Source organism: Leptonychotes weddellii, chromosome 8 (genome assembly GCF_054177405.1).
Source record: "Leptonychotes weddellii isolate Sample4059 chromosome 8, ASM5417740v2, whole genome shotgun sequence".
In the NCBI taxonomy this organism is placed as follows: domain Eukaryota; kingdom Metazoa; phylum Chordata; class Mammalia; order Carnivora; family Phocidae; genus Leptonychotes; species Leptonychotes weddellii.
Window position 1 is genome coordinate 45,296,488 of NC_138376.1, and position 26,807 is coordinate 45,323,294.

At 37.4% G+C, this 26,807-nt stretch overlaps 1 protein-coding gene across 1 annotated transcript in view; it reads right to left on the bottom strand.

Annotated features, from left to right (window-relative positions):
• The window catches only part of KHDRBS2 (KH RNA binding domain containing, signal transduction associated 2), a 525,516-nt gene that overhangs the window by 245,814 nt on the left and 252,895 nt on the right, over positions 1 to 26,807 (bottom strand). The window contains exon 4 of the mRNA XM_081828467.1: positions 4,753 to 4,899. Within this exon, the coding sequence (XP_081684593.1) occupies positions 4,753 to 4,899 (147 nt within the window). The remainder of the gene's footprint in view (positions 1 to 4,752; positions 4,900 to 26,807) is intronic.

Genomic DNA, 26,807 nt, shown 5'->3' on the forward strand with positions numbered 1-26,807 from the left:
GCCGGTAACAAAGTCATCTATTTGTTTGTTATCTGTGACCTAGACCTAATTTCCTGGTTGTGTGGAGAACCATCCTTTCATCTTTTCTATGAAAGAATGAATAAACTCACATTCAATGAGCAGAATTTTGCTAAACCCTCATAAATTCTAATTATGAGACAATGTATTATGTTCAATCATGAGCTAATTATTAAGCATTAGTAAAACTTACTAACTCAACTTAATTGAAGGTGAGAGTTAACCAGTAGGAAAATGAAATACAGTGCCATTATTTTAAAGTTGGAAAAGGGGAAGTTGTAGTCAGGGATCCCAGGGAAGTCTCATTCACAAACTACAATGTAAATGTTATCCCCTAGCCTTGTGTAAGGGGTAATCTGCACAACTATATGTGACAGTCCTAGTGCCTGAGCTATAAGAGAAAGGAGTATGATAAAATATAATGATAATAATGACAACATTTGTTTACCGCTTTATACACCACAAAGGAAAGAGAAAGGCATTAGCATTACTGAAACATAGATTAGGATTTTATATCCTTTTTGTCACTATTTTTCAAATGATTTAATATGCTTAATCTGTATTTGTACGCCAAATTAGCAATAAGTGAAAACTTTAATAGAGTATCTGCTCAAAGTATTAGAGATTTAAAATTAGGAGAATTCAATTTATGATATTTTATTGACGTGCCACTCTACTTGTTTTGATAAGACTGTGGTAACTGGAGGGAGACCAGCAAGTTAGAAATTTTTTCCCAAGGTAATAATAATGGTTTTTCCCTTAACAATTCATTTAAAGTACTAAAACTGTGTTGTTTTCGAACAGCTTACCACATTCAGACATTTCATGACAAGTTGTATGTTCCGAAGTCAGCAGTCTTGAACAACTACAACCTCTGGACATAGGGCACATTGGATAAATGCTGGATAACATAAAAGAAGGGCAAGGAAGGTAAAAACTCTACGGAAAGACACTCCATTTCATAGAGGAATTAGATGGTAGTCCTATTCTACATTAGCTTTCTATGTGGTTCTAACATGCCTCTTACTGGCTATAATTCTTCACCTATTTTATTTGTCAATTTTAATGTCCTGATACATTAGCATTTCTATAGACTTTAATATTGAATGTCAAAATAAACCTGGATCAGCAAGTAATTTTTTTATAATAAAAAAAGAACTGGCAGTTCATATTTGCCCCCCTGTGGTTCTAGTGAAAGATGAAGTAGACAATTGCCATCCTTTTCTTGGTGCTGAGGCAAACAAGGCAGATGGGAAAAATTTATCAAGTAGGACTTCCACCGATTGTAAAATTTACTAATACAACATTGAGAGCTATCAGAATAGTTATTTATTTAACTAAATAAAATCTATTTACTTATTTATTGAGAGAGAGTGTGAGCATGAGATGGGGGGCTGGTGTGGGTGGCTGGGGAGGGGGAGAGGGAGAGAGAATCTTAAGCAGACTCCACACTGAGCCCAGTGTAGGGCTTGATCTCACAACCCTGAGATCACAACCTGAGATGAAACCAAGAGTCAGAGGCTTAACTGACTGCGCCACCCAGGCTCCCCTATTTATTTTTTAAAAAGCTTATTCAGGGGCATCTGGGCAGTTCAGTCGGTTGAGTGTCTAACTCTTGATTCTGGCTCAGGTCGTGATCTCAGAGTTGTGAGATTGAGCCCTGCCTTGGGCTCCATGTTCAGTGGAGAGTCTGCTTCTCTCTTTCCCCTTTTCCCCCAGCCCTCCCCGCACTGGCATGCTCTCTTTCTCACCAAAATAAATAAATCTTTAAAAAAATCTTAAAAAAAAAACCCCAAACCAAAAGCTTATTCATTCAATCATTTATTCACCCATACAAAAAATATTAAGTGTTCCCATGTGTCTGGCAGAGTTCAAAACAGGGGAATAAAGCAGTAAAACTAGACAATAATCCCACCCTCATGACATTTATATTTTAGCAGGAAAACCAACAATAAACAAATAAGTAATATATATACGTATGTGTGTATATATAGAACAGGTTATAAAAGCTATGAGGAAAATTAAGTAAGTGAAGAGGGCTAAAGCATGATAAGACAATAAATTGCAGGGTTAATTAAGGGGCTAGTGATATTGTGAACAAAATATAATAGGATTGTACAAATGCAGGGAGGTTACTTTAGACCGTGTGGTCAGGGAAAAATTTCCTGCATTGCTAAAATGAGCTGAGACCTGAATGACAATTGTGTCAGTATTTTGGAGAAGAATCTTCAAAGGCCCTTAGTGAGGCGTGAGCCTGGAGAGCCTGGCGTGCGGGATGAACAGAAGCCAGCATGTCTGGAGTGCAAAGAGTGAGCAGTCGGTCAGGCAGGGAGAAAATCCGAGATAGGCAGGAGCAGGTCATATTGACCAATGTGAGATTTTCGTTCCTCATCTGGATGTGTATATATAAAGCATCTTAATTGTGGGGTACTATTCCTCCAACTTGACCCAAATAGCTATTTTATGTCTCTGCATCACTCCTGGTGCCTATTAATCAGCTATCCCATCAGTCAGACCCTCAAACAAATAATTATTGTGCCATGCACGATGCTAAATGATGGGAATACAAGAGAGACACTGCTAACCCTGCCCTCATGGAGTCTATATTTCAGTGGAGAAGTTATAAATGAAATTATTACACGTATCACAAGGTCTAGAAGTAGGCAAGATGTATTACCGGCATTTATAATAAAATAGGGTTAACCTAGCCCACAACTTAGATCCAATATATATGTAGCAATGAAATAGTGTTTCGTCTTACATATTTAACCTCAGAAAGTCATTCCAAGATTCTATCTACCACAACAATAAAATAGATTAAAAGCATCCCTTTAAATGGTGCGTGATAATTTTCTATGTCCTTTCATATACATTACCCTATTTAACATTCACAATAACTGTGATAGAGGTCAGTCAGTTATAATTATTTTTTTAAAGATGAAGAAGCTGAAGCTCTGAGAATTTAAATTATTTGTCTACAGGCATGAAATGAGTTAGTAATGTAGGTGGTCCTAGCCTTTTTCTATACCACTTATGTCACTAGAGGTCTGATCTGAGCTAAGTATAGTAAAACTCCTTACCCAACAGCACTAGGCATTTAGTTTGGACGCCAAAGGAAGAGAGAAGATAACAACCTTGTGCTTATGAAATATTGGATCTGTTTAGGAAGGTGTTCTGATAAGCACCAGGTAATAAATTGTGCAGAAATTCTGCGTGCATATAAAGTTAGGGAATAGCCAGAGTAATATGGGATTATTCTATAACCTTGTCTTGACAGAAATTTTTAAACTGGGCATATAAATACATTATGTGTTTGGATTTTGATGCTTTTACATTTCAAAATTCTGTTTTTTTTTTTCTTTTCCCATTCTCAAAATCACTGCCAGTCAATGAATCTTACCCATCATTTCCTCTGAGTTTATTGCTTACTTTAGAAATCTACAGTGTTTCTTTCTTTTTTTTTTTTTAAAGATTTTATTTATTTATTTGAGAGAGAGAGAGATAGCGAGAGCAGGAACACAAGCAGGGGGAATGGGAGAGGGAGAAGCAGGCTTCTTGCTGAGCAGGGAGCCCGATGTGGGACTCGATCCCAGGACCCTGGGATCATTCTTTTTTTTTTTTTTTTTTAAAGATTTTATTTATTTATTTGAGAGAGAGAGAATGAGAGAGAGCACATGAGAGGGGGGAGGGTCAGAGGGAGCAGACTCCCTGCTGAGCAGGGAGCCCGATGCGGGACTCGATCCAGGGACTCCAGGATCATGACCTGAGCCGAAGGCAGTCACTTAACCAACTGAGCCACCCAGGCGCCCCAGGACCCTGGGATCATGACCTAAGCCGAAGGCAGACGCTTAAGGACTGAGCCACCCAGGCGCCCTACAGTGTTTCTTCATTGAACAGATTAATCTTAGCTACTCTCTTTCTCCTCTGCCAAAGACTTCTGCCCAGGCACTCCAGAAAACTTTACTCAGCATTCTCTTCCAATCATCTTATTCCCTGCTCTAAGCCCCAATGCCAAGACCTCTTCCTAGAATGCTAAATTGTCAACCTTTATAAAAGTTTCATTCATTTAACCTTCCCCTATTTCTTAGAAAATTGGTAGAGAATTCTATCCAATATGCAACCCTGAGTTTGCTGCCTTACTTAATGAACACTCTCTGTTGCTCTCATAGAGTGCAATGAGTTTATTTTTCCAATTTTTTTTGATGTCAACAAATGTCTGGCTCTATTAATATTGATTATTTTACATTATGTTTTATAATGAGCCAGCATCTGGCATAATGTCACGTAACAGTACATTTGATATTTTCAAGTAACATCATTGTCTTGTTGCATATATTACATATCTAATCTCTTTCCCCTGCCATTGTACCTGCAAATGCTTTTTCCATTAATTAAAAATTGCCAAGAAAACATGTCAACTACCAAGTGATTAAGACACAAGAGAAAAGCATGCAACTTCAATTATATATTTGTGTTTATGTGCTAATTGTCTTATTCTTCATGACTGTGACCTGGTGATGTACGGAGGACACTGTCAAACCTTGGTTATGCAGCAACATGCCAGGTCCCGTGCTAAGCGTTTGTTGTATTCTATTTTATTTTACCTTCTTATCAACTACACAAATGATTAGTTTGCAATATGACTCTCCGTCTAAAAAGTCAGTGAAGACCAAAGGCACACTTGAAAAAGAAAAGGTATGAGAAACATCTTTGTGAAAAATGAAAGACACTTACGGGAACCAGGAATTTTTTAATCTCTTCCAATGCATGACTCATTCGTGAATAAGCTTCCCCAGGTGGAGCAAACACTTCAATTAATACATGAAGTTCATCACTCAAGTGGGCATATTTGGCTTCCCCACTCTTCCTTAATTCTTCTTCCTGTGAAAGAGGTTATTTTTAGAAATACACATCCACCCATTTTGCATTGATTTAACATTTACTGAGGATATGACAAAAGGGCATAATCTAAGCAAATTTTCCATAAGTATAAACCCTTTGAGAAATAAAAATCTGGTACAAGCCATTTAAAGATTTTAAAATCATCTTTGAGTGTTTGAATGATTTTTTAAAAAGCTGGCATAATTATTATCTACAATGGATTTTAATCAGCTAAATGAAAATGCTAACCCCCTGAAAAGAAGTTACAGAAATGCCGTTAAGTTTTAGTGTACACTACTATATTGAGGAAGAAAAGGATTGTTTTTGCATCTGACGAGTAATATTTTGCAGATAATTAACTAAAGATTATCACTGTTCTTTAAGAAAACAAGAAATTTCGGGGCACCTGGGTGGTTCAGTCCGTTAAGCATCTGCCTTCGGCTCAGGTCATGATCCCAGGGTCCTGGGATCGAGTCCCACGTCGGGCTCCCTGCTCAGCAGGGAGTCTGTTTCTCTCACTCTCTCTCTGTCTCTCTGTCCGCCCCCGCCCCCCGCTCATGTCCGCACGCTCTCTCTCAAATAAATAAATAAAATCTTAAAAAAAAGAAAACAAGAATTTTCTAGCTGTTTTTTGAGACGCAGTGAAAAGGTTACTTGTTCTCCATTAAAGTAGGCAAAACCAAGGCTTATCTTCCAGCCTATGCGCCCATTGGCCCAGATTGTCATCTAGCTTCATACCTGCATCTTCTCTGTCATTTGCTGCCTCATTTTGGTCAACAGGAGTATATTAAAGGGGTTGCGGTTAAGCATTATGTTGGCATTGATTCTGTATGAGCTATATTTCCTCAGCTTAACCAACAACAACACATTATTGTTAGATCAGATTTTTCATAGTACTGTACCCAAGCAATTATTGCGGCCTGATTAATTCAGTGCAGGTGCAGAGCAAATCAGTACACGACCTATATACTTTGCTAATGAATGCCAGGTAGTTGACGTCTATCAGCTCTAATCTCACAATAACCTTGCCCATTATTCACAACTCAGATTAGGGAACTGAGTTTAAAGACCTCAAGTAGCTCCAGCAAAGTCGGGATACAAACCCAGTTCATTTTGCAACCAGACTTGCATTTGTCTAGGGTTTTCATGGAAGCAAAATTTGGTGAAAATAGTAACATAGATAATATTAATTAATGTTTTACTCTTCCTGACTCCCTTCCCCAGTAAACTAGTAGTTGTTTCACTAAATTTCAAAGGATAAACATTAAACGACAAAGTAATTTAGTTTTATTTGGGGATTGATTAGAAAAGCAACATGAATAGACCTTATCTGGATAAATAAAAGCAAATTTGCTATTGATTTCTTATAAATTAAATATGTGACCCATGTTAGTGTGCTTATCTGATAGAAATGTCCATCATTTCAATACATGAAGGATCCGTGAAAAAGATGGGAAGGTGTGACTGCTCTTCTGTCCCTCCCCCATCTACTCAAATCTCTCTAACAGCCATACCTTTCAGCCTGGTAATCCACTCTCCATGTCCCTAAGCATACTTTCCATCTCTACCCAGGAGTTTTTAACTTAAAAGGGTTTTCTTAGTGCCCATTTCTCAGTTTAGGGAGAAGCAGCACCTGCCTCAACAACTATGCACTCACAGGGTGTAGTAAACATTTCTTTCCTCTTGGGGTTCTGCTGCGAGGCAAGCTGCTCCCTATCTCTGGGGTCAGCTTCATTTGCACCGATGTGATCAGGTGGTTAAATCAGAGGAGTCTCCATGCTTCCTGAGCTGATTTCCCACTGGTTATCAAGGGCTACTTGCTAGACAAATTTTTTTTTTAAAGATTTTATTTATTTATTTGAGAGAGAGAATGAGATAGAGAGAGCATGAGAGGGGGGAGGGTCAGAGGGAGAAGCAGACTCCCTGCTGAGCAGGGAGCCCGATGCGGGACTCGATCCCGGGACTCCAGGATCATGACCTGAGCTGAAGGCAGTCGCTTAACCAACTGAAGCCACCCAGGCGCCCATTGCTAGACAAATTTTATAGTGTCTGCATGCTATGAGGTATGGCGTTCAAATATGAATTATAATACTCATTTTAAAGGTTTTCAGATAAAATTAACCGGACCAGGTACTCTGCAGTTGGGCCACTAGGCTGATGTTCATGAAAAAAATGCAGCTTGCTATTTAAAGACACATTTGCCTCTCCCTTCCCCCATCATCCTTTATATAAGCAGAAGAGGAGACTGAGGTCTTTGGTTATTAAGCAACTTCCTGAAGGTCAAGCGTTAGTCAGGATTCCAGCCAGGACCCAGTAAAGTAGGTGTTAGCAGCGATAAAGACTTTAAAGGAGAAAAGTTAACACAGCAGAACCTCTCGTGAGCTACTACAGGTTATTCTCAAAACTAAACTTCGTATGTTCAAAGGTGTGTTATATTTGAACTCACATATTGGGGTAAATTTTGACAGAGCAAAATTCCCAGGCCTTCATTTCTTCCTGTGAAACTTAGATAATAATAGTGAGGTCCCAGGATTTTGTGAATTTGGAGAAAAGTGAAGAACATTTTGTATTCTAAAAATGCTACACAAATTTATTATAGTAATAAATACATTATTTCTTATGTTCTCAAGTAGTATTTTAAAATAATGCCGGGTTATTTCAACAAAGACCAAAATAAATGTGACTCAAACGTGAAGAAGAGTTCTTTCTTTCTGAAGTGAAAGTCCAAGCTGGAAGTAGCTAGAGGAGCAGATGGTTCTTCTCTGCACTCTTATCCAGCGATCCTGGTTTCTCCTCTCTTAACTCCAGCGGCCCTGAGGATGTGGTTCTCATGTGTGTTGATGAAGGAGGCTGTCTATCATCACTTCTAAATTCCACTCCCAGGGCAAGGGAAAGAAACTGTAGACAGCACAAAGCTTATTTCAAGGACATACACCAGAGGTTACGTATATCATCTCTGCTCACATCTCTTTGGCACAAGCGTAGTCACATGGTGGCTGTGGATGCAATGGGAGCTATAAATGTGGTTTCACACTGAGCAGCCATGAGACTCAATGTGAGGGTTTCATTTATGACAGCAAAAAAGGGAGAATGGATACTGGATGACAGACAACAGGCTGTCTCTGCAACCAGTCCTCATTCAGGGTTAGTTAAAATAATACTTATTTATTAAATCTAATTTTGGTGATCAGCTAGCCATTGTCTGCCAGAACGTCCAAATTTTATTTTCAAAAACAATACTACGCCCCCAGTTGGATTTGTAACATAAAGCTCCAAGTTTCATTTGAATATGGGCAGACATCACAGCCATCCTAAACGGCACCGGTGTCCAGAAACCAGTAAGTACATTTATAGTAATTTAATACAATCTTATGAGGCATTTCTTAAACAAGAGTTCCAAATGTATTTTGAAAAAAAAAAGTTTATCTTTGCAGTAAATTCATTATTTGATAAGCTGATTATGAATGGGGCAGTAAGTAGTGTTTTCGTGTTTCTGCCCAATTATCTTCTGCACGTTTTACAACAAAGATCATAGTACCGTGGCAGGTTATACTAGATAGAATGGAGGACATAATAGCAAGAAGAATAAAGAAAAAGATTAAGAAATTAAAAATGTTAGGGGCTTCTGGGTGGCTTGGATGGTTAAGCGTCTGCCTTCGGCTCAGGTCATGATCCCAGGGTCCTGGGATCGAGCCCCGCATCGGGCTCCCTGCTCCGTGGGGATCCTGCTTCTCCTTCTCCCTCTGCCACTCCCCCTGCTTGTGTTCTCTCTCTCTGTCAAATAAATAAATAAATAATCTTAAAAAAATAAATAAAATAAAACATTAAAAAAAAAAGAAATTAGAAATGTTAGAGAAAAACCCTGGGTATAAATTGACATGAATTGGTCCAAAGTTGCCAGTACAGAAGACTGGGTCTCCACCTAATGAAAGCACAAAAAGGGCACAGGGACTAAATCAAAAAAATGTAAGATGGACACACTAGAAGGTGAATCAGCTTGACATGATTTAGAATTCTGTTTAAAAGACTGCACATTCAGTTGATGTTATTTAATCTTCCATGAAAAAGGTACATTTATTCCATTGAGGATATTTACTTTAACCATTGACCTTCAGAACACGATTTGTGGTGTTCGGCTATTACAAAGGAATCATGGGCTAATTATTTCAAGTGCAATTATTAGTTGCTAAACATGAGAAATTCAAAACAAAGTCATTACAAATATCAAATCTAGTTTACATATCCCCAAACATTCTATTCCCGTGTTGTACCCTAAGGTAAAATATAAGTAAAACATAACGGTTTTTTACCAGTTATTTTATAGAGAATAGCATAGCAGGAAATAGAGTCTAATTTGAATTGGATTCATGTGTTTAATTATTAAAGGATTTTTAAGAAAACTTTCTCTTAGGAATTATCATTTGTATTTTATCTTCCACAGAAGAATGCTTATGACTTGGAAATAATTTGACAATTAGAAAAGTTTCCTCTTAATTCAAAATAGCATGTTCATTGAAGAAAACTTGAAAAAAATCCCCAAAGTACAAATATTTTTAAAAATATCAACAGCCACAAAATTCAAGACATACTATTAGCATTTTCAGTGTATCTTTTTCAAGTATCTTTTTACAGTAATAGTAATGGAACTGAAATAGTAATTTTAATATTGCTTCTTAGGTCATGGGTATGCAAAGTACTTTTCATAGGCTAATTTTGTATGTACAACTATACTTAACTCTACATAATGTTATTTCCTTCATTTTACTGAGGAGGGGACTGGGACACAGGGAGAAACTTGTCCAGGATTACACAGACTATAAATCATGGAGTTGGTTTAGAATCCAGGTAATCTCATACCAGGTCAAGTTCTTAGTCACTATGGGTAGGTACTGGTATAGATAGGTATGTCAAATGTAAATAAACATTTTCTCCTTCCAGATTTCCCCATGGATGTGTCTGTCTAGTTTCTGGAATATCACGGCCAGTGGTCTCTCAGCAATTTCCTGGTATTCAGTCCCGTGTAGCACTGTGCTGTCCAAGGTATCCTACAACAGATAACAGGTCCTTATGCACTAAGCACATTTGCTATGAATTTCTTCTACCCTCTCCCAAAAGGTTCTGATTCCTTGGTAGCTGTATGCTCATCAGTGCTTGGTGAAACTATTATTTCCAAGGTTCTCACGACTCGTCTCCTACTTTATGAAGGACTTACCTAAAAATGCTAGTGATCTCACGTCACGTTGTTTATGCCTGACCCTCTGTTTGTAACCACCCGTTCCAAACAAGCCATTCATTCAAAGTTTTTAAGATGAAGTTCAGATTAGTTTGCACAATTTCTCATCGATACTCATGCTGTATTACTAAAACAAATGTACCCCATGAAGGGTCATTCTCTATTTTCCTGCACGGTTTGTCCAACAGCAGGGGCAGGGTGGTTAGGACCCTCTGTACCCTCATTCTATTCTGGAGTAAGGACTTAAGTCAGTTTACAATTGGGTATTTCATCTTAGTTCAGATGACCCAAGACAAATTCCCCAAAATAGGACACGGGATTAGATGTCCCTTTGTGTTGTGGTCCTGCGTCCAGACTTTTCCTCCCTGGATTTGCCAATGGTCAGTTGTAATGTAAAATTCAAAATGTCTTAAAATACCCTAAAATATCCACTCTTAAAATCATTAATGGGTGACACAGACTTCATTTAAAATATCAGAGGGGCACAAAGCAAAGAGGTCACATTGATAATCTCATTATAGATAACTAAAAAAATCCTCATTCTCTTGTCACAAGCCCTTCCCTGCTTCATTACACAATTTTAATTTTATTTATTTTCTGTCTCTAATGTTTGTATTACTCTTTCCTCCCACGTGGAATTTCCTAGGAAATTTCAAATTATTTTCACCTCTATTAGACAGAGTAATTTAGTTATTGAGTGCTGATTCCCAAGCTTACAAGTCCAGCTTATTTTGGAGCTCAGTGAAATAAAGGGTATACCAATTAATTGACCCTATTATCTTTAGAAGTTACAGTGGTGAAAATCATTTGCTACTTGTAATGACCCTTTGGAATCTGTCTCTGTCTCTGTCTGTCCGTCTCTCTCACACACACATACATGCAAATACAGTGCTCTTTAAAGTGAGACTCTAATGAAAGAAAATGTTTCCATTTAGTTAAATTAAGAAGAGTGTTCACCTGCTTTGGGCAATTTTTTTTTAATATGTTCTAAACTGTTCACAATATGATGCAAACCATGTATTCCTCCTTTGTGCTACTCCAGATTTTGGGTTATTTTTCCCTCCAGTATCTCCCGAAAGTCATTCTATTACCAGCAGAGAGAACACCTGAGTAACTGAGTTGATGTCCCAACCATCATTTTCTAAACACCTATGTATTCCTCTAGATGTATATATGTGATCTTATATGTATGTTATGTTGTCTTCTCTTAAATATTTAATTACAGGAAAAGTAGTCTTTACTCTTAACCACTTAACTGACTCACCAAATTTGCCAAATATTTATTTCCCCATAAAATAGTTAAGCTAATGTCCATGATAATCCGATGTTCAAGCTCCTATGGCCTAATCTTCATAAACCACGAGTCAGTGGTATTGTTCCCAAACTTGTTTATACCTGTTGTATGTATTTGTTGTTGTTATTGTATTTTATTATATTTTATAATTCCCCTTCCAATTTTTTAAAAATTACCAAATAACTTTCAGACCAAAAACATGTAGGTTAAGAGAGATTTTACTGTTTCAAAAATTGCTTCTGTAGTTACATTAACTCAATTATGATTTTTGCACAATATTTTGTTCCTAGATCAATTACACAGCATCTTCATTCTATTTCATAATTTATCTTTATACACATCTGTTTCATCATTTTCTCATCTCCCAAATTATTCTTCATATATAAGTGTATCTGATAGAACATGAGGAAGATACTCAATAAATTCTTGTTGAATTACTTACCTAAGGGTAAAAATCATGCTGCATTTTTCTTCTATCATCAAACCATATCTTTACAGCCCATGCTAAGGTTTTCTTTAAATGCTTAAACATTTATTGTCCTGAGACCTTGGAATGGAGTGATCTATATTTACTAAACTGAATTTTTAGCTTAGGAAAAATATTTCCAAATTATATTATATTTAGTATGTCTCTGATTAAATGAATAACAATGTATAATCTTATATATGTATATTCAATGATATTTTATTTTGTAAGCAAATAATTATGCAGTTGCAGTTTACACCACATCAAGTATTTTTTCTGTTATTACAAGCACATAGTCTGTGTAAGTAAATAGAAGCTTATAACTCAAAAGAGTATTGTGGTGTTACTCATAAACAAGTTAGAATAAGCAAATTTTTTACAATAGCCCCTCCTCTCTAGACTCTCCTATGGGCTGTTACCTTATTATAAAATGGGATTGGCAGTTGGTAATCTTTACACCCAACATGGGGCTCGAACCCACAACCTCGAGATAAAGAGTCACATGCTCTTCCGACTGAGGCAGTCAGAGATTGGCAGACTATTCCGATTTTAGGAGACTCAATAGCTGTATAAGTACAGTGCTTACTCTTTGCTCCCAGAAAAGAGTAGGTTGCTTAGCAACCTTTAGAGTCCAGAAAGAAGATTCCAATGATACAAAACTTTACAGTAATATTTTATCAACAACTGCTACCATCTTAGAGACCGAAATGATTTTTTTGTATTATTTTCTATGTATAGGAACAAATATTTCAAAAATCCTATGAACCTATCAACCACTGCTTTTCTTTTTTTCTTTTTCTTTCTTTCTTTCTTTCTTTCTTTCTTTCTTTCTTTCTTTCTTTCTTTCTTTCTTCTTTCTTTCTCTTTTCTTTTTTTTTTAGAGAGAGGAGGAGAGAGAGAGATAGAGAGGGAGAGAGAGAGCGAGAGAAAGAATCTTAAGCAGGATCCATGCCCAGCGCATGAGTCCAAGTCAGGGGTTGATCTCACGACCCTGAGATCATGACCTGAGTGGAAATCAAGCGTCAGATGCTTAACCAACAGAGCCACCCAGCTGTCCCCAAACCACTGCTTTTCTGTAAACACTTTTATGTAGCACTAAGTCCAGGAAAGTGCATTCGACCAGGACATAGGAGGTGCCAAGTGTAATGTCTCTTCTAGCCATGGCTCCTCCACTAACTGCTAATTTTAGCAGATATTTTGCTGTTGTGGCCTTCTTCATATACAAAAAAAGAGAAAGTTACTAAAGAGGTCATTTTCAAATTGTGCTTTATGGAGCACTGAGTCCGGAAAGGTGTGTCTTATGGACCACCTTGATGCAAAATGAGGATTCTTTCCCATCCTATTCAACCATATCAACTCAATTTAGACCTGTTTATGTATAAAAATTTGGGGAAGAGGATATTGTTCCACAAGCTCACTAAACAAAAAACAATAGACAACGTTAGATATGATATCTAAGCTTTCTCATAGCTTTAACATTTCATGATTCACCATGTGACTTCCCTTCACAGTTATCCTCATCGTGCTACTGAGGACTTTGTAGTAGAAAATGCCACTTTCCAAGTACAGTATCTTCTAAGATACTTTACCAGGAAAATTCAAAATTAAAGATGGAAACTATTCATGTTACTCTTTGAGCACCTACAATGAGGCTGCTACTGTGTATTTTATGCACATTCTGTCATTTAATTTCACAGAACCCTTACGTAGGTATTGGAAGCAGCTGAGGGTAATGAAAAGTGGAAAAAAAAAAAAGATGTTGGAGTCAGAAAGACCTAAATTTGAATTAACAGCTCTGATACTTATTATCTAGTATAGAAGAAAGGTACTAAATTTTTTTGAGATTTGGTTTCTTCATCCACAAAATAAGGAAACTCTAGGTCTCTCATGTAAAGATGAAATGAGGTAATGGACATAAATCCCAACTGCAGTGTCTGGCACATTATAAACACTCAGAAAAAGTTAAAAGTTTTTTCTCAGAGGAGCTAAGTAACTTGGTTGCAATTATTCAGTGAATAAGAGATTTGAATTTAGCCAGCCTGACTCTAAAGCGTACTTATGTTAATGGATGTTTTTTATGAATATTAAATTCACTTGAAAGAATATAATTATAGAAGTTTCAAATTAACTGTTGCTTCGATGTAAGCAAGAGTACACCAGTTGAATGCTGGTTTACTTACTAAGTTAATTTAAATGTATAACTTTAAGAGAATATATATTTGAAAATTACTCCAGGCCAAAGAGCTCAAGTCTCTTAGAAAGATAAGAAAAATTAACATCATCCCATGTACTTCCTTGAATTTTAACTTTCAAATGAATGACAAATTTATTGTCTACAGTATGTCACATGGACCATATACCACTGAAAGACCACATATCATGATAGGTAACAGACCAGGTTCTGTTCATGCCAGGGTTAAAATCCCAGCTCTTCCAATTAATGGTGTAAAACGTGGGCAAGTGACCTTACTATTTCAGCTTTTGAATTCCTCCTTGTAAAATGAAAATAGTAATAACATAGTAAGCACTAATCAAATATAACTATCACTAAATATCATTATGCTAAATATCCAGAATTCAAAACAATATTCAAAATTCGATATAAATTGAAAGACTTAACATATTCAAAAATCCCAATTATTCTCCCAGGAGTAGTTCTTTCAGTGACAGGAATTAAAAAAAAAAATGTTGAAAACATATGATATAGAGTACATGCAAGTTTTATACTGTGGCTTTTACTTTAACAATTATTTTTGTCATATTTTATCCTCAGAGTTATAATTTACTAGAGTGCTTTTTGCAGGCTTTTTCTTCTTAATGCCCCAGGGAACTTTCTTTCAACATAAATCTTCTTTAGAAATAAATAAGTCTATTGTCTGCACAGCTTTCTCCATCAAGAAGTTCAAATAAATACACATTTATTATTTATACCTTGGCCTGAATGGGATTTGTCTGAATTGTCAATTTAAAAGCATTTTTAAATACACATATGTGGAAATTCTTTTATGCCAGTACAAATTAGTTGTCCAAAATTTGTCCACACAAAGGGTTTTTATACAAATGGATGCACATAAGTACATGGTAGAGAAGCAACGGCTTGATCCTGAAGAGCATCTCAGGTTTTTGTCGTCTTCACTTGCAAATTCCTGCCCCTTTGAATTGAAAGTGGCAAGAAGTCTTCCAGGTTGTAGCTCTCCATCTTCCAGATGGTCAGCTATGGGGAAGGACTCTTTTCCCTGCACACCCATTCTAACACTACCTACTTTCATGAAGGGTGAAGTACCAGAAATAGTGGAACTAAGGATGATATTTTCTAAAGTAGGTCAGGATTTTAAAAGCATAGAAGTGGTAGTGCCCGAATATTCCTTATGCTTGAGTTTGGTAGTTCAGGGTTTACTAGAGGGCATGAACCTCAATTCAGGACAATCAAATCATACATTCTATCTTACTTCAAGAATGGTGTAACTTCTCAAACTATGAAGGTGTGTTTGAAATAGTGAGTGGGGTGTCTAGATACCATAAGAGGGCTCTTTCACTATTCAAGGAAAAGAAAGCCATCAATCTTGACCAAATGGAGCCCATAAGGCTACAAGTCTTCCTTCTGAATTAACATATGAAAGACTTGTATCTCCTTGTTTTATTTAAAAGTCACTTGCTAGGGGCTCAATCGTTAAGCATCTGCCTTCGGCATGGGGCTCCCTGCTCGGCGGGAAGCCTGCTTCTCCCTCTCCCACTCCCCCTGCTTGTATTCCCTCTCTCGCTGTGTCTCTCTCTGTCAAATAAATAAATAAATTCTTTTAAAAAAATAAAAATAAAAAAATAAAAGTCACTTGCTTAGTAATTGAGATCCTCACAAACATTTGTGTTCCCAATTTGGGAACACAATTATCTAAATATGCTTCTCTAGCCTCTTCTTTTCCAAATCCAGTTGGATGTAAATGGGCTCCATTCAGGTTCAGTAGAGGGAACTGTGAAGGGGTTGTGAAAGCACTTGGAGAACAGGGTTGGAGCCTGGTGGGGAGACACAGAGAGAGGGAGTGGATCCTGGGAAGAGTCTGTCCTGGGAGATCTGTACACTTTGTGGGGGAAGGACATGGGAGTGTCATGGTTCTCTCTGACCTCAGGAGCTAAGAAATCAAAAAGTAAGTTGGGCCTGCCTTGCCTTTGAGGCTGGGAGAAATCAAGACAACCAGGGATCAGAGGTCCACTGGGGTGGGAATCCCTGTGTCTTCCACTCACTACCTACAGAATGTCAGAACTAATTGATTTCAACAACCATATCTAAGCTGACAAATAAAAATAGCATACAATACTCACAGCCATAGACAAGAAAATCAGGCAGAATATCTCAACATATGCCATTTGAACACATGCCAATTGACTTGTAGGAAAAGAAAGATGAACACTTGAATAAACACATTGTAGGAAGCAGTGAAGGAGACAAAATGCAGACACAAAAATTTTATGGTTTTAAAAGATGTGACTTCTAAGGTAAGAACAAATACAAATGAAAAATAAAAGGCTTTTAAGAGGCTTACTTCTCCCCGTTGAAAATAAGAGATTTCTTTCCCTTCTTTTTCTCACAACACTTACTTTAGAAAACTTGTAATTTTAAGTCCTCCTCTCTTTGAAATGGACATAAATCCTTCTGAAGACTAGATAGGCCTATTGTTAACTTTATTCCCTAGAAATTTATTTCTCAAGGACCTGGAAGCCATTTCTTTGAAACGTAAGCATTATGATAGATTACACCACTGTCTCCCAGTCTCTGTGGGACTTAGAAGCCTAAATTCGGTGGGTGCCTTGCTCCGAGGTACAAAACTACCTCCCATCATAAAGATGTAATAAGTTTGTTTTTCCCTGGGATGAAGCCAACTAGCTAACACTAATCACCAAAACAACCGGGTAAAGTTAGGATGAACTCTATGACAAATGGTACTCTCAAGAGTTCTTACTTGAGAAGGAGTTATTGTTTATGTTGAGAACAAGTATGTAATGGGTTGTATCTACCTGTATATATAAAAGAGTGAGATTTCTTTCTATCTTTGCAAACTCTCAGTGGATTGCCTGTGATGTCCATCACAGTCTGGTTTAATGCTTATTCAATAACAAAAGTACTTTCTTTACTACTTTTGTGGAAAGGATTTCTGGGCTGGGAGAAGATTTTGCTTTAATTATATTTCCCCAACACCCACTGAAACAAATAGTAACAGATGCTGTTGATACTCTGCCCATATCCTCCTGCTATCTTCCTGCATCGGCATTTATCTTTTTGCCAGAGGGCTTGCTCTGGACAGGAGGGATAGCCCCACTTATGTATTTAGCAGGGAGGAAATGGCAGGGCATTAACCCGCTTTAGGAGCAGCTCTCAACAAGTGACTGGGAGAGTTGGCTTATGAATACTCCAACTTGCTTTATCCTTAGATAAGGTAATTCGCATGTTCTCCTTTCTCAGAGTACCACAGTGGGATAAGCTCACAGGTTGAACTTGTTTGAGAATGCACACTATACAGGTTTCTTTCATTTCCTTATTTTACTTCCTCACTCCTCTACGAGGGTTTCCAGACATCTCCTTCCAAATAAACATTGCATAACTAAATCTTGCCACACTATCTTTCCTAGGACAACACTAACCAAAATAATAATTCAGTACATTACATTAAGGAGAGGGTGATTGAAATCAGGATTTGGGTCCAGAAAGATTAAATGCCAAGAAAAGTACATGAATAGATAAAGATCATGAAGGAAAAAGAAATGGAGGATAGATACAGGAAAGCTAGTATGTTAATAACAGGGATTCCACAAGGAGAAAACACACCACGAAGAAGGACAAAAACAAACAAATAAATAATAGAAGTAAGTTTTCATAGTCTGCGGATGATAAAGGCTCACCTAACTCCATCCTGGATTGAAAAGAAAAAGACCTACATCTAAGGAATACATAGAAGTAAAATCCTCGAACTTTAATTAAAACAAAAGTAAGCAAACAACAAAAACTCTAGGCAAGCTTCTAGAACTAGATTTACAAAGTGGAAAAATATGATTGGCAGGGGACTTCTCATTTACAAAATTTGATTTTAGAAATAAGGATATGTTTACCAGTAATCTATGGTTATATGGTAAAATACTTCTTACGATACCCTGTGCTAGGTGTTTTATATACATAAATTTATTTACTACTCCAGAAAAGATAGAGAGTATTCAATAACCCTTCTCCAGCACTGAGAGAAGATACGACTTCACAGTTCCCAGGGCCATGGATGCTCATGATATAATAAGGTGATAATTATTATTTTAAATATTCTCCTATAAATTATGGCACATATTATGCTTTTCCAAAAAGTAAACAATGTTTAGGCTACCTGGAATTAAGTCTGCTGAAAAATTTGCACTAAAGCAAAAAGACAGTCATGACCTGAGCAGAAAACAAGAGTCAGACCCTTAACTGACTGAGCCATGCAGGCACTCCTTATTGCTTTAATCGGCATATATTCAGAACTTTTTAAGTCCACGTTAATTCTAGACTATTGAGCCCTCTTGGAAACAGGGCTTGTCTTTTTGCATTAGTGCAAATTTTTCAGCAGACTTAATTCCAGGTAGCCTAAACATTGTTTACTTTTTGGAAAAGCATATATGTGCCATAATTTATAGCAGAATATTTAAAATAATAATTATCACCTTATATCATGAGCATCCATGGCCCTGGGAACTGTGTAGCCATATCTTCTCTCAGTGCTGGAGAAGGGTTATTGAATACTCTCTATCATTTCTGGAGTAGTAAATAAATTTATGTATATAAAACACCTAGCACAGGGTATCGTAAGAAGTATTTTACCATATAACCATAGATTACTGGTAAACATATCCTTATTTCTAAAATCAAAATTTTGTAAATGAGAAGTCCACTGCCAATCATATTTTTCCCCTTTGTAAATCTAGTTCTAGAGGCTAGAACTCAGGGTCGTGAGATTGAGCCCCACACTGGGCTCTGCACTTAGTGGGGAATCTGCTTGAGATTCTCTCTTTTCCTCTGCCTCTGTCCCTCATCCAGATCATCATGCACACTTTCTCTCAAATAAATAAATAAATAAATAAATAAAATATTAAAAAAAGAGCAATAAGTGAAACAAAAGCTGTTTGGCAAGAACATGGGAAAAGATGGAGAATATTTCATAAATCATTTTATTTAGCATGCTGATTTTCAGGGTACCTATTCCATTTTCCATTTCAAGAAAGGCATACTTAAAGATGAAAAGGCTTAGTGAAGCCCACGACTGGCATCTTTTGAATTTGGAATAGGGCCTAGGAAGAAAGGTGTGCTGAAAAGAAGCCAATGAACCAATGAAGAAGTGAAGACAACTAGTGAGTCAGGGAAGGGGATCTCAGCAAAGCCATCTTTACCCAGCTAGATAGTGCCAGAATTGCTTCTGAGCCTCATGACACTTGAAAGGACAAGTCATCCCTGCCAACCAATAATGGAAAAGCAAATAGTAGTGAAGCCCAATTGGCAGGGAGCAACAGGCCAAATGCCAGGTTCTGAAAGAAAATTTAGAGATGGAATATCAGTTTTGGGGAGGACATCTTGTGCAACCAGACATGTCTGTAGAGGATACACAGAGATACCAAAACAGCTTTGACCTAGGGTGCTGGAGTGACTACAGCCAGAGAGGAGAAAATAAGAACAACAACAAAAAGGCCACAAAAGTTGCTGAGGAAGTTCCCTCAGAGTTGTAGAGACGCTGCCCACTGGAAATGCAATGGCAGCAGATGGATCAATTTGGCTTTTGAAGATATGATATGGAAGGCTTTACTTTGAACAAATGCATTATGCTGTTCATCAAGCGACAAGACTGAGAAGCAAACAACATTAGGACCCATAAAGTGGCTAACCACGGACTAGAATATACCTTGTATCATTGTGAAATTTACAGCATAGATTCAAGGTCAATAAATGCCATAACAAAGAATATTTATTGTTGCCACTTTTAGCTTTCTGAAGAAAGGGTTTCTGGATCATATTAGTTCCTGCTTACAACCTTCTGCTGATACCCTATTACCTAAAATTCCACAATTGCAACATGGCATTGCAGACCTATCTAATCTGGCCCTGGTTTAGCTCATCAGTTTCACCTTCCGGCATCCCCTTTGCAGACACTATTTTCCAATCACTAAAAAAACCTCACCTTTCTCCAAAATCATCATCCTCTTTCAAATCCCTGTGGACCTGTGTTTTTCTTGCAAAGTTCAGATCAAATATATTTATCTTGACTCCACACAGCCCACAATGCAGAAACGATTGCTCCATAGAATCTCAACAGTAACATCTCAACAATATTATATCATAAATATTTGGTATTATATTACTAATATTGATTGAATCCTCCAAACTGAGGGTTGCTGGAGTGAAGGGGGGTGGGAGGGATGGGGTGGCTGGGTGATGGACATTGGGGAGGGTATGTGCTATGGTGAGCGCTGTGAATTGTGTAAGACTGATGAATCACAGACCTGTACCTCTGAAACAAATAATACATTATATGTTAATTAAAAAAAAGAGAATATTTTGTTCCATGGGTCCTTTAAACATGGCATATGCTTTTCTGTAGGCATCTTTGTGTGTGTGTGTGAGAGAGAGAGAGAGAGAGAGAGAGATGAGAGGGGCACGGGTAGATGAGGGCAGCATATACTTAAGTGATGCTTCTTAGAGCCTATCTAAACATTAGTAAGATATATAATCTCTATATACTTCTGTATTAATTGTTTTAATCAAATGAACACTTAAGCTTTCTGTTACATGGATAACAAATACTTCCCAGGAGGGATGGGGGACAGGAATTTGATATTCTGGATATTGTAATATCTTATCACATGATCATTTTCCTTTTCTGTCTTTCACTCTGTCTTAGCAAAAATATATTTGATAATGTCTTAGAGGAAAGTGGTAGTGAGTGAATGCTGATTTTATAAACATATTTTTTTCTGAAGAGTACATCTCTGCTTTGTTTTTACAGACTGATGGAATCTTCTATCAGTGCTAGAAAATACAAATCCAGCACCAGAGACACCCAAAACACGTAAGGGTTAGAGCATATGGGAGGAAGGGTGTCTTTGCACACTTCTGTAACTAACTCTCAAGCACGATTGTTTATCAGGAATCTGAACTTGGACACGTGATACCGGAGCCACTACAAAATTTCTCTTGCGTGTGCAAAGCCCTACTGCAAAAATTTTTTTTCTTAAAATTTGTGAAATCACTTTTTTTTTTGGAGAAAATGTGTGGAAGGAAGAGCTATGCACCTGGACGTGGGCTCCTCCTAACACTTTATATTTGCTGGTGCGTATCTTGCCTCATCTCACCCAGAAAAGATCTTTTCCAGGAGAGGAACTCTTCCCTTACTAACCCTGACAAGTGTTATTTTCATGCTATTATCTGAAAATCTTTCATCACCACCTACCTATGTTTAAATGAGGTTTAGATTCACTCTTTTTTCACCCCAGGGCAACAAACATCTTTGGATGCTGCATAAACAGAAGGGAAAAGTTGAATCATAGTAGTTTAAAGAATGAAAGTCTGTCCTATAACACTGATAAGACAATGTATACAAAAATATTAAGAGAGTTTGCAAGTTTTAATCCAGTCTCTTCTTAGCATAGCCCCCCTCCTGTCATTGCTATTTCAGTAACACGTGTGTCTCTGAAAGTGGCACTCAGCAATGATAGGTATGTCTAGAGAACACAGGTCAAGGACAGGAGGGCTATGACTGCCCTCCACTCCTCCCACCACAAATAACCATATACATTGTTTTCTGGAGTGAGGGTATGTATTCAGCTGTCTTGCGGCCCTGGTGCTAACATTGCTACTTAAGGCCCCGGGGTGGGGGGTGGGGGGGGTGGGGAATAAAAAAAGAAAGAACATACATTGACTATCCACAATGTGCTGGAACTATACTAGGGATTTATTCACTTATGATCTATTTAAACCTCACAATAGGTTAATATTACCTGCATTTTGACTTTTAAGGAAACAAAGGATTCTCTGAATAAGCCAGACAAAATTTTAGAATATGAACTGACTCAAACTTTTGGCTCAATGATAATTGTTAAGCCCACACTGATAATCATATCTTATCCCCTATCACAACAATAAGTAAGGCAAGCCTGAGGCTGGATTCGGACCTGCAGGGTGCTGCTGTTTACCTCACAGACAGCTACTGGAGGAACAGGGTGGCAGGAAGGCAGTGGCTTTCAGGGAACAAGAAACTTCTTAGGAAAATTACCAGGTAAGTTACAAGTTCTTGCTCTGAGCGGTAATAGGGTTATTAATAAGACCTTCTCATAAGGAATTCTAATGAGGCCTTAATTTTCAAGAATTCTTAATTCTGCAAAGAGGAGTTTTCCAAGGGTAGAGCCAGCCCTGTCTTACAGATCCTGTTTAGGACTTTAGCACAAGGAATTGACTGTGAATTACTTTTATTCTAGAGGCCGCCTCTGGTAAAAGGAAATTGAATCATTCTCTTTTTGAAACAAAGGGATTTTTTCTGAAAAATAAGTATCTGGAAAGATTGCACTCATGGTTGTGCTCTAAATAATTACTAACATATATGTTAATTTACCTATTAACATTTAAAATGCATCTTCATGAGAAGACACTGCTATATGAGTTTTCCGGATAGACTCTGACCTTAGAGAGCTCATTGTTTACATGGAAAGATAAAGCATCTATACAAAATAATTCTGGTAAGTGATAGAAGTCAGAAGAAAAGTTATGCAAGTTTACTCCTGGGCATATGTATTCATTCACCTATATTTACTGAGCCCGTCTGCTGTGGGAGCACAGTTCCAATGTACAGACTCAGCAGGAACCAAGGCCTGTCTGCTCACTGAGCTTATATTTTAGTGGAAGAAGTCAAATAATAAAAGGATGTAAAAATTATACACACACATATATATATACACAACATATGTATATATGTTATATATATTATATATATTACATTACATATTATACACACACATATATAATTAGTGCAATATATGTATATATTACATTGTAAGTACAATATATATATTACATTATAAGTGCAATATATATATTACATTATAAGTGCAATATATATATTACATTATAAGTGCAATAAAGGAAAACAAAAGACAAAGGTGGGAGAACCAGGAGGGACAGAGTATTATTTGGATAGGGTGGGGCCAAGGGGCTTCTCTGAGCTTAGTGCTGAGTAATGAGAAGGTATTTGCCTGCATAGAGCTGAAGGGAAGGGAGAGTCAGTAGGCAGTATTGCGGGCAAAGTAAAGAATAAGACAAAACGCCTTCAGGCAGGAAAAATTTGGCATGTGTGAGGAGCAGAAAGAAAGCCAGTGTTGCTTAAACATAGAGAATAAAGTGCAAAGTGGAGGCGAATGAGATGTTAAGTGGAAGACATAGACAACTAATATAGGGCTTTGTAGAGCATGGTATAGACTAAAAGCAGGAGATTTTTGAAGTGCACATGGACATGTTGTCTCTTTGGGGGAGGAGAGGCTTTGTCCTTGAATTTTGTGAAAGTGGTCAGATATAATGCAAAGGTACAATTAATTTAGAAAGAAGATTAGAATGGTGGTAATTGTTCAGTTTTCAAAGGATAAGATTGCTAATATCTCAAAATATTAGAAGAAGAGTAATTCAAACTCAAAGTGACTATTTTTGCTTTACTTTTCAACTCATTTAATGTCTACTTTCATAATCTACAAAGTATTATGAAAGAGGTGTTGGTTCTGCTGGGCTTTCAGGACGGCTGGAATTTGCAAATGACAAGGGAATAGGTTGAGAAGAAGCACTATCATGACGGCAATCTCATTTCCCTGTTTGCCTTGGGAGAGTCCGGGTTTGCACCATCGTCTTTGCCCAATAGTTAATAGTAAGTCCTTTCATCTCAAAAGTGTTCAGGCTTGGACAGAAACTTAGATGGTCAGCCTTAATCACCAACACGGGCACAGAGGCAGGAAAGCGTGCATTTGTGTCAGGAATGGCAAAAACTCCTGCTGAGGCTTGCCAGGCGGGTGTGCGAGGAGGGCAACATGATCTCAGGTGGAAGAGTTAGGCTGAATCTGAGTGTAGAGGTCCTGTAGGAATCACTGGGGAATTGGACTTTAATTCTCTAACCTAGGGAGGGATACAGGGGGATATGTGAGGAGGGTAATGCTAATTAGCACTGTTGTACAAAGGAAGGAAATCAGCAGGCAATTTACAAAATTCTGTATCTGTCTCATGTTACGTTGACTCACCACCACTTTCCCCACCAATTTTCTATCTGTTAATAGATGCCTTAAATCCATGTCTTTCAAAGTCTCCTAGTACATGGGACTTTAGCAATTGCTTCATTTGAAACAAAAAAATCCCTGCTGTTTGTGAAAGGTACTTTAGTCTATAAAGACTTCCATCAATGCATACTAGCTTAAGATACTTAGGAGGTTGCCTAATAATATTGGTTAAGAAAGAAAAGAGACAAAGGAATTGAGCACAAGTATAATTATTTCTGGGGATATGACACTTCAATTGGTTATGTAAACAGTTTTTTTTTTTTTAAAGATTTATTTATTTTTATTTGAGAGAGAGAGAATGAGAGAGAGCGAGTAGATGAGAAGGGGGTGGGTCAGAGGGAGAAGCAGACTCCCCGCTGACAGCAGGGAGCCCGATGCGGGACTCGATCCCGGGACTCCAGGATCATGACCTGAGCCGAAGGCAGTCGCCCAACCAACTGAGCCACCCAGGCGCCCCGGTTATGTAAACAGTTTTTTAAAGATCACTTTTAAAAGCAATACTATCACGTTTAATCTGCTTACAGGACAGATGTTAAAAATGTTTTAATGCCTTATAAAATGGTATTTGTAATTTGGGATGAAATTTTCAATTAGAGATTCAGAAAGTGCTGTGTCACAAGTAATTTACATGAGAATGAAAATGATGTGCTAAGGAAAGTTTTTAGGTGACCCTCAAATTGGCTAGTGAAGATACTGATGTCAAGACTCTGATAAAGACACTATATATATGAAATGAGTAGAAAAATCACTATTTAAATATATCTCTGTATTCAATTTAGTTTTATGCTATAAGTGGATATTTGGCTATTGTATCTATTTTCCTAAACGTCTTTATAATCAAGTTTGCTAAAAATCTCCACACACCAGCACCCCCTTGTTTATTAGAAAACTATTCTCTTTATATTTTGAATTGTATTATATCAAAGAATGGTTAGTAGACCACAAAATGGAAATGTTTTCCCTTTGAAAAAGTAACTTTTTCCAATCCAAGGGACCCCTATTTCTTATAAAGTTCTCTAAATTGAGTTGAAATCTAGAAATTAAACTTCTATCCACTGCTTATTTTTACTCTCTTGAGTCACATAGAACCTTAGTATCCCTTCAGGGTGCCTGAGTCGGTTAAGCAACTGACTCTTGATTTCGGCTCAGGTCATGATCTCAGGGTCGTGAGATCAAGCCCTACATCAGGCTCAGGCTGGGCGTGGAGCCTCTCTGCCCACCCTTCCCTGTACCCCACCATGTACTCTCTCTCTCTCTCAAAAAAAAACAAAAAACAAAAAAAGAACACTTGTATCTCTTCATTATGATAGTCTTTTAATTTTAAAATAAATAAACACGCACACTTTTTTTTTGAGAGAGAGAGAGAGAGAGAGGCAGCACAAGCGGGGGCAGGGTGGAGAGGGGCACAGAGGAAGAGAGAGAGAGAGAACCTTAAGCAGGCTCCATGCACATCGTGGAGCTGAATGCGGGACTCAACCTCACCACCCTGAGATCATGACCTGAGCTGAAATCAAGAGTCAGATTCTTAACTGACTGAACCACCCAGGCGACCCAGCACACACTTATTTTTAAGCTAAAACGTTTCCATCATTTGTTTTCTAAGTTGAACCATGTTTTTGTGCCTGTCACTATCCTGGACTCATTCTGATGAATTCTAGTTTGCTAATATTCCTCTTAAACTGTATCTTTTAAAACTCTTTACATTTTGTTTGTTTGTTTGTTTTATTTTATCACAGTAGAGAGAAACTAATTATCATCCTATTGGTCCTGGGTGAAAAGGTCCATAAATACCACCTAAGATAGGCTGGGCCACCCTTGACTCCTCTTGAACTGGTAGTTGATGGACACCTCTAGAGCTATCGTGCATGTATTGCTGAATGTTCAGAAGTAACATCACTGACATTTTGAAATTAGCTGTTAAAATATTTGATTGAAAGAATCAAATGCAATACATCATTCAAGTCTATCTATACCTGTTTGTCCCAAACATTTCAAAGTTCTTTTTCTTGCAAATTTCGTGAGCATCATATTGACATTCCCTTCTAAGTCTGCTGGTAAAATTATCTTGCCTCAATTTAGGACCTTCTTCCAACTTAACACCAATCTGTTAAATTAGCACTTTGAGGTTTCAACTTGCTATGAATCCTCCTAATCCTCAATCAAGCCCTTTAGGGTATAATTAGAGACAACATATATCACTGACTCTGGAGGGTGTTCTCTCAAGGCCTTCTCCCAACTAACTCCCAACCCAGGTTATATGTTCTTTTCCTAAGCTCTAATGACATTCAGTTGCCATGCTCCAGAGATGAAGAGTACTCTTCCACAAGACATGCATAGTATTAGAGAGCAGACAAATGACAATAGCACATTCAGGAGGCATTAGGTGTTCTCGAAAATGCCTGTGAAAAATGCTTTGGACACAGAAGTTGGAGCCTAAAATCAACTAGAATCAAAATGTTTGGTTTATTAATGTTTGACAAAGTAACTCAAACAGTTTGAAGCTATAGTAATCATAATTAATTTTATTAAAACTGAATTATAGGTGTAAACTAACTTCAGTTTAATTAATGTGCATACAGTGGTACTATTGAAATGAAGTATATTTT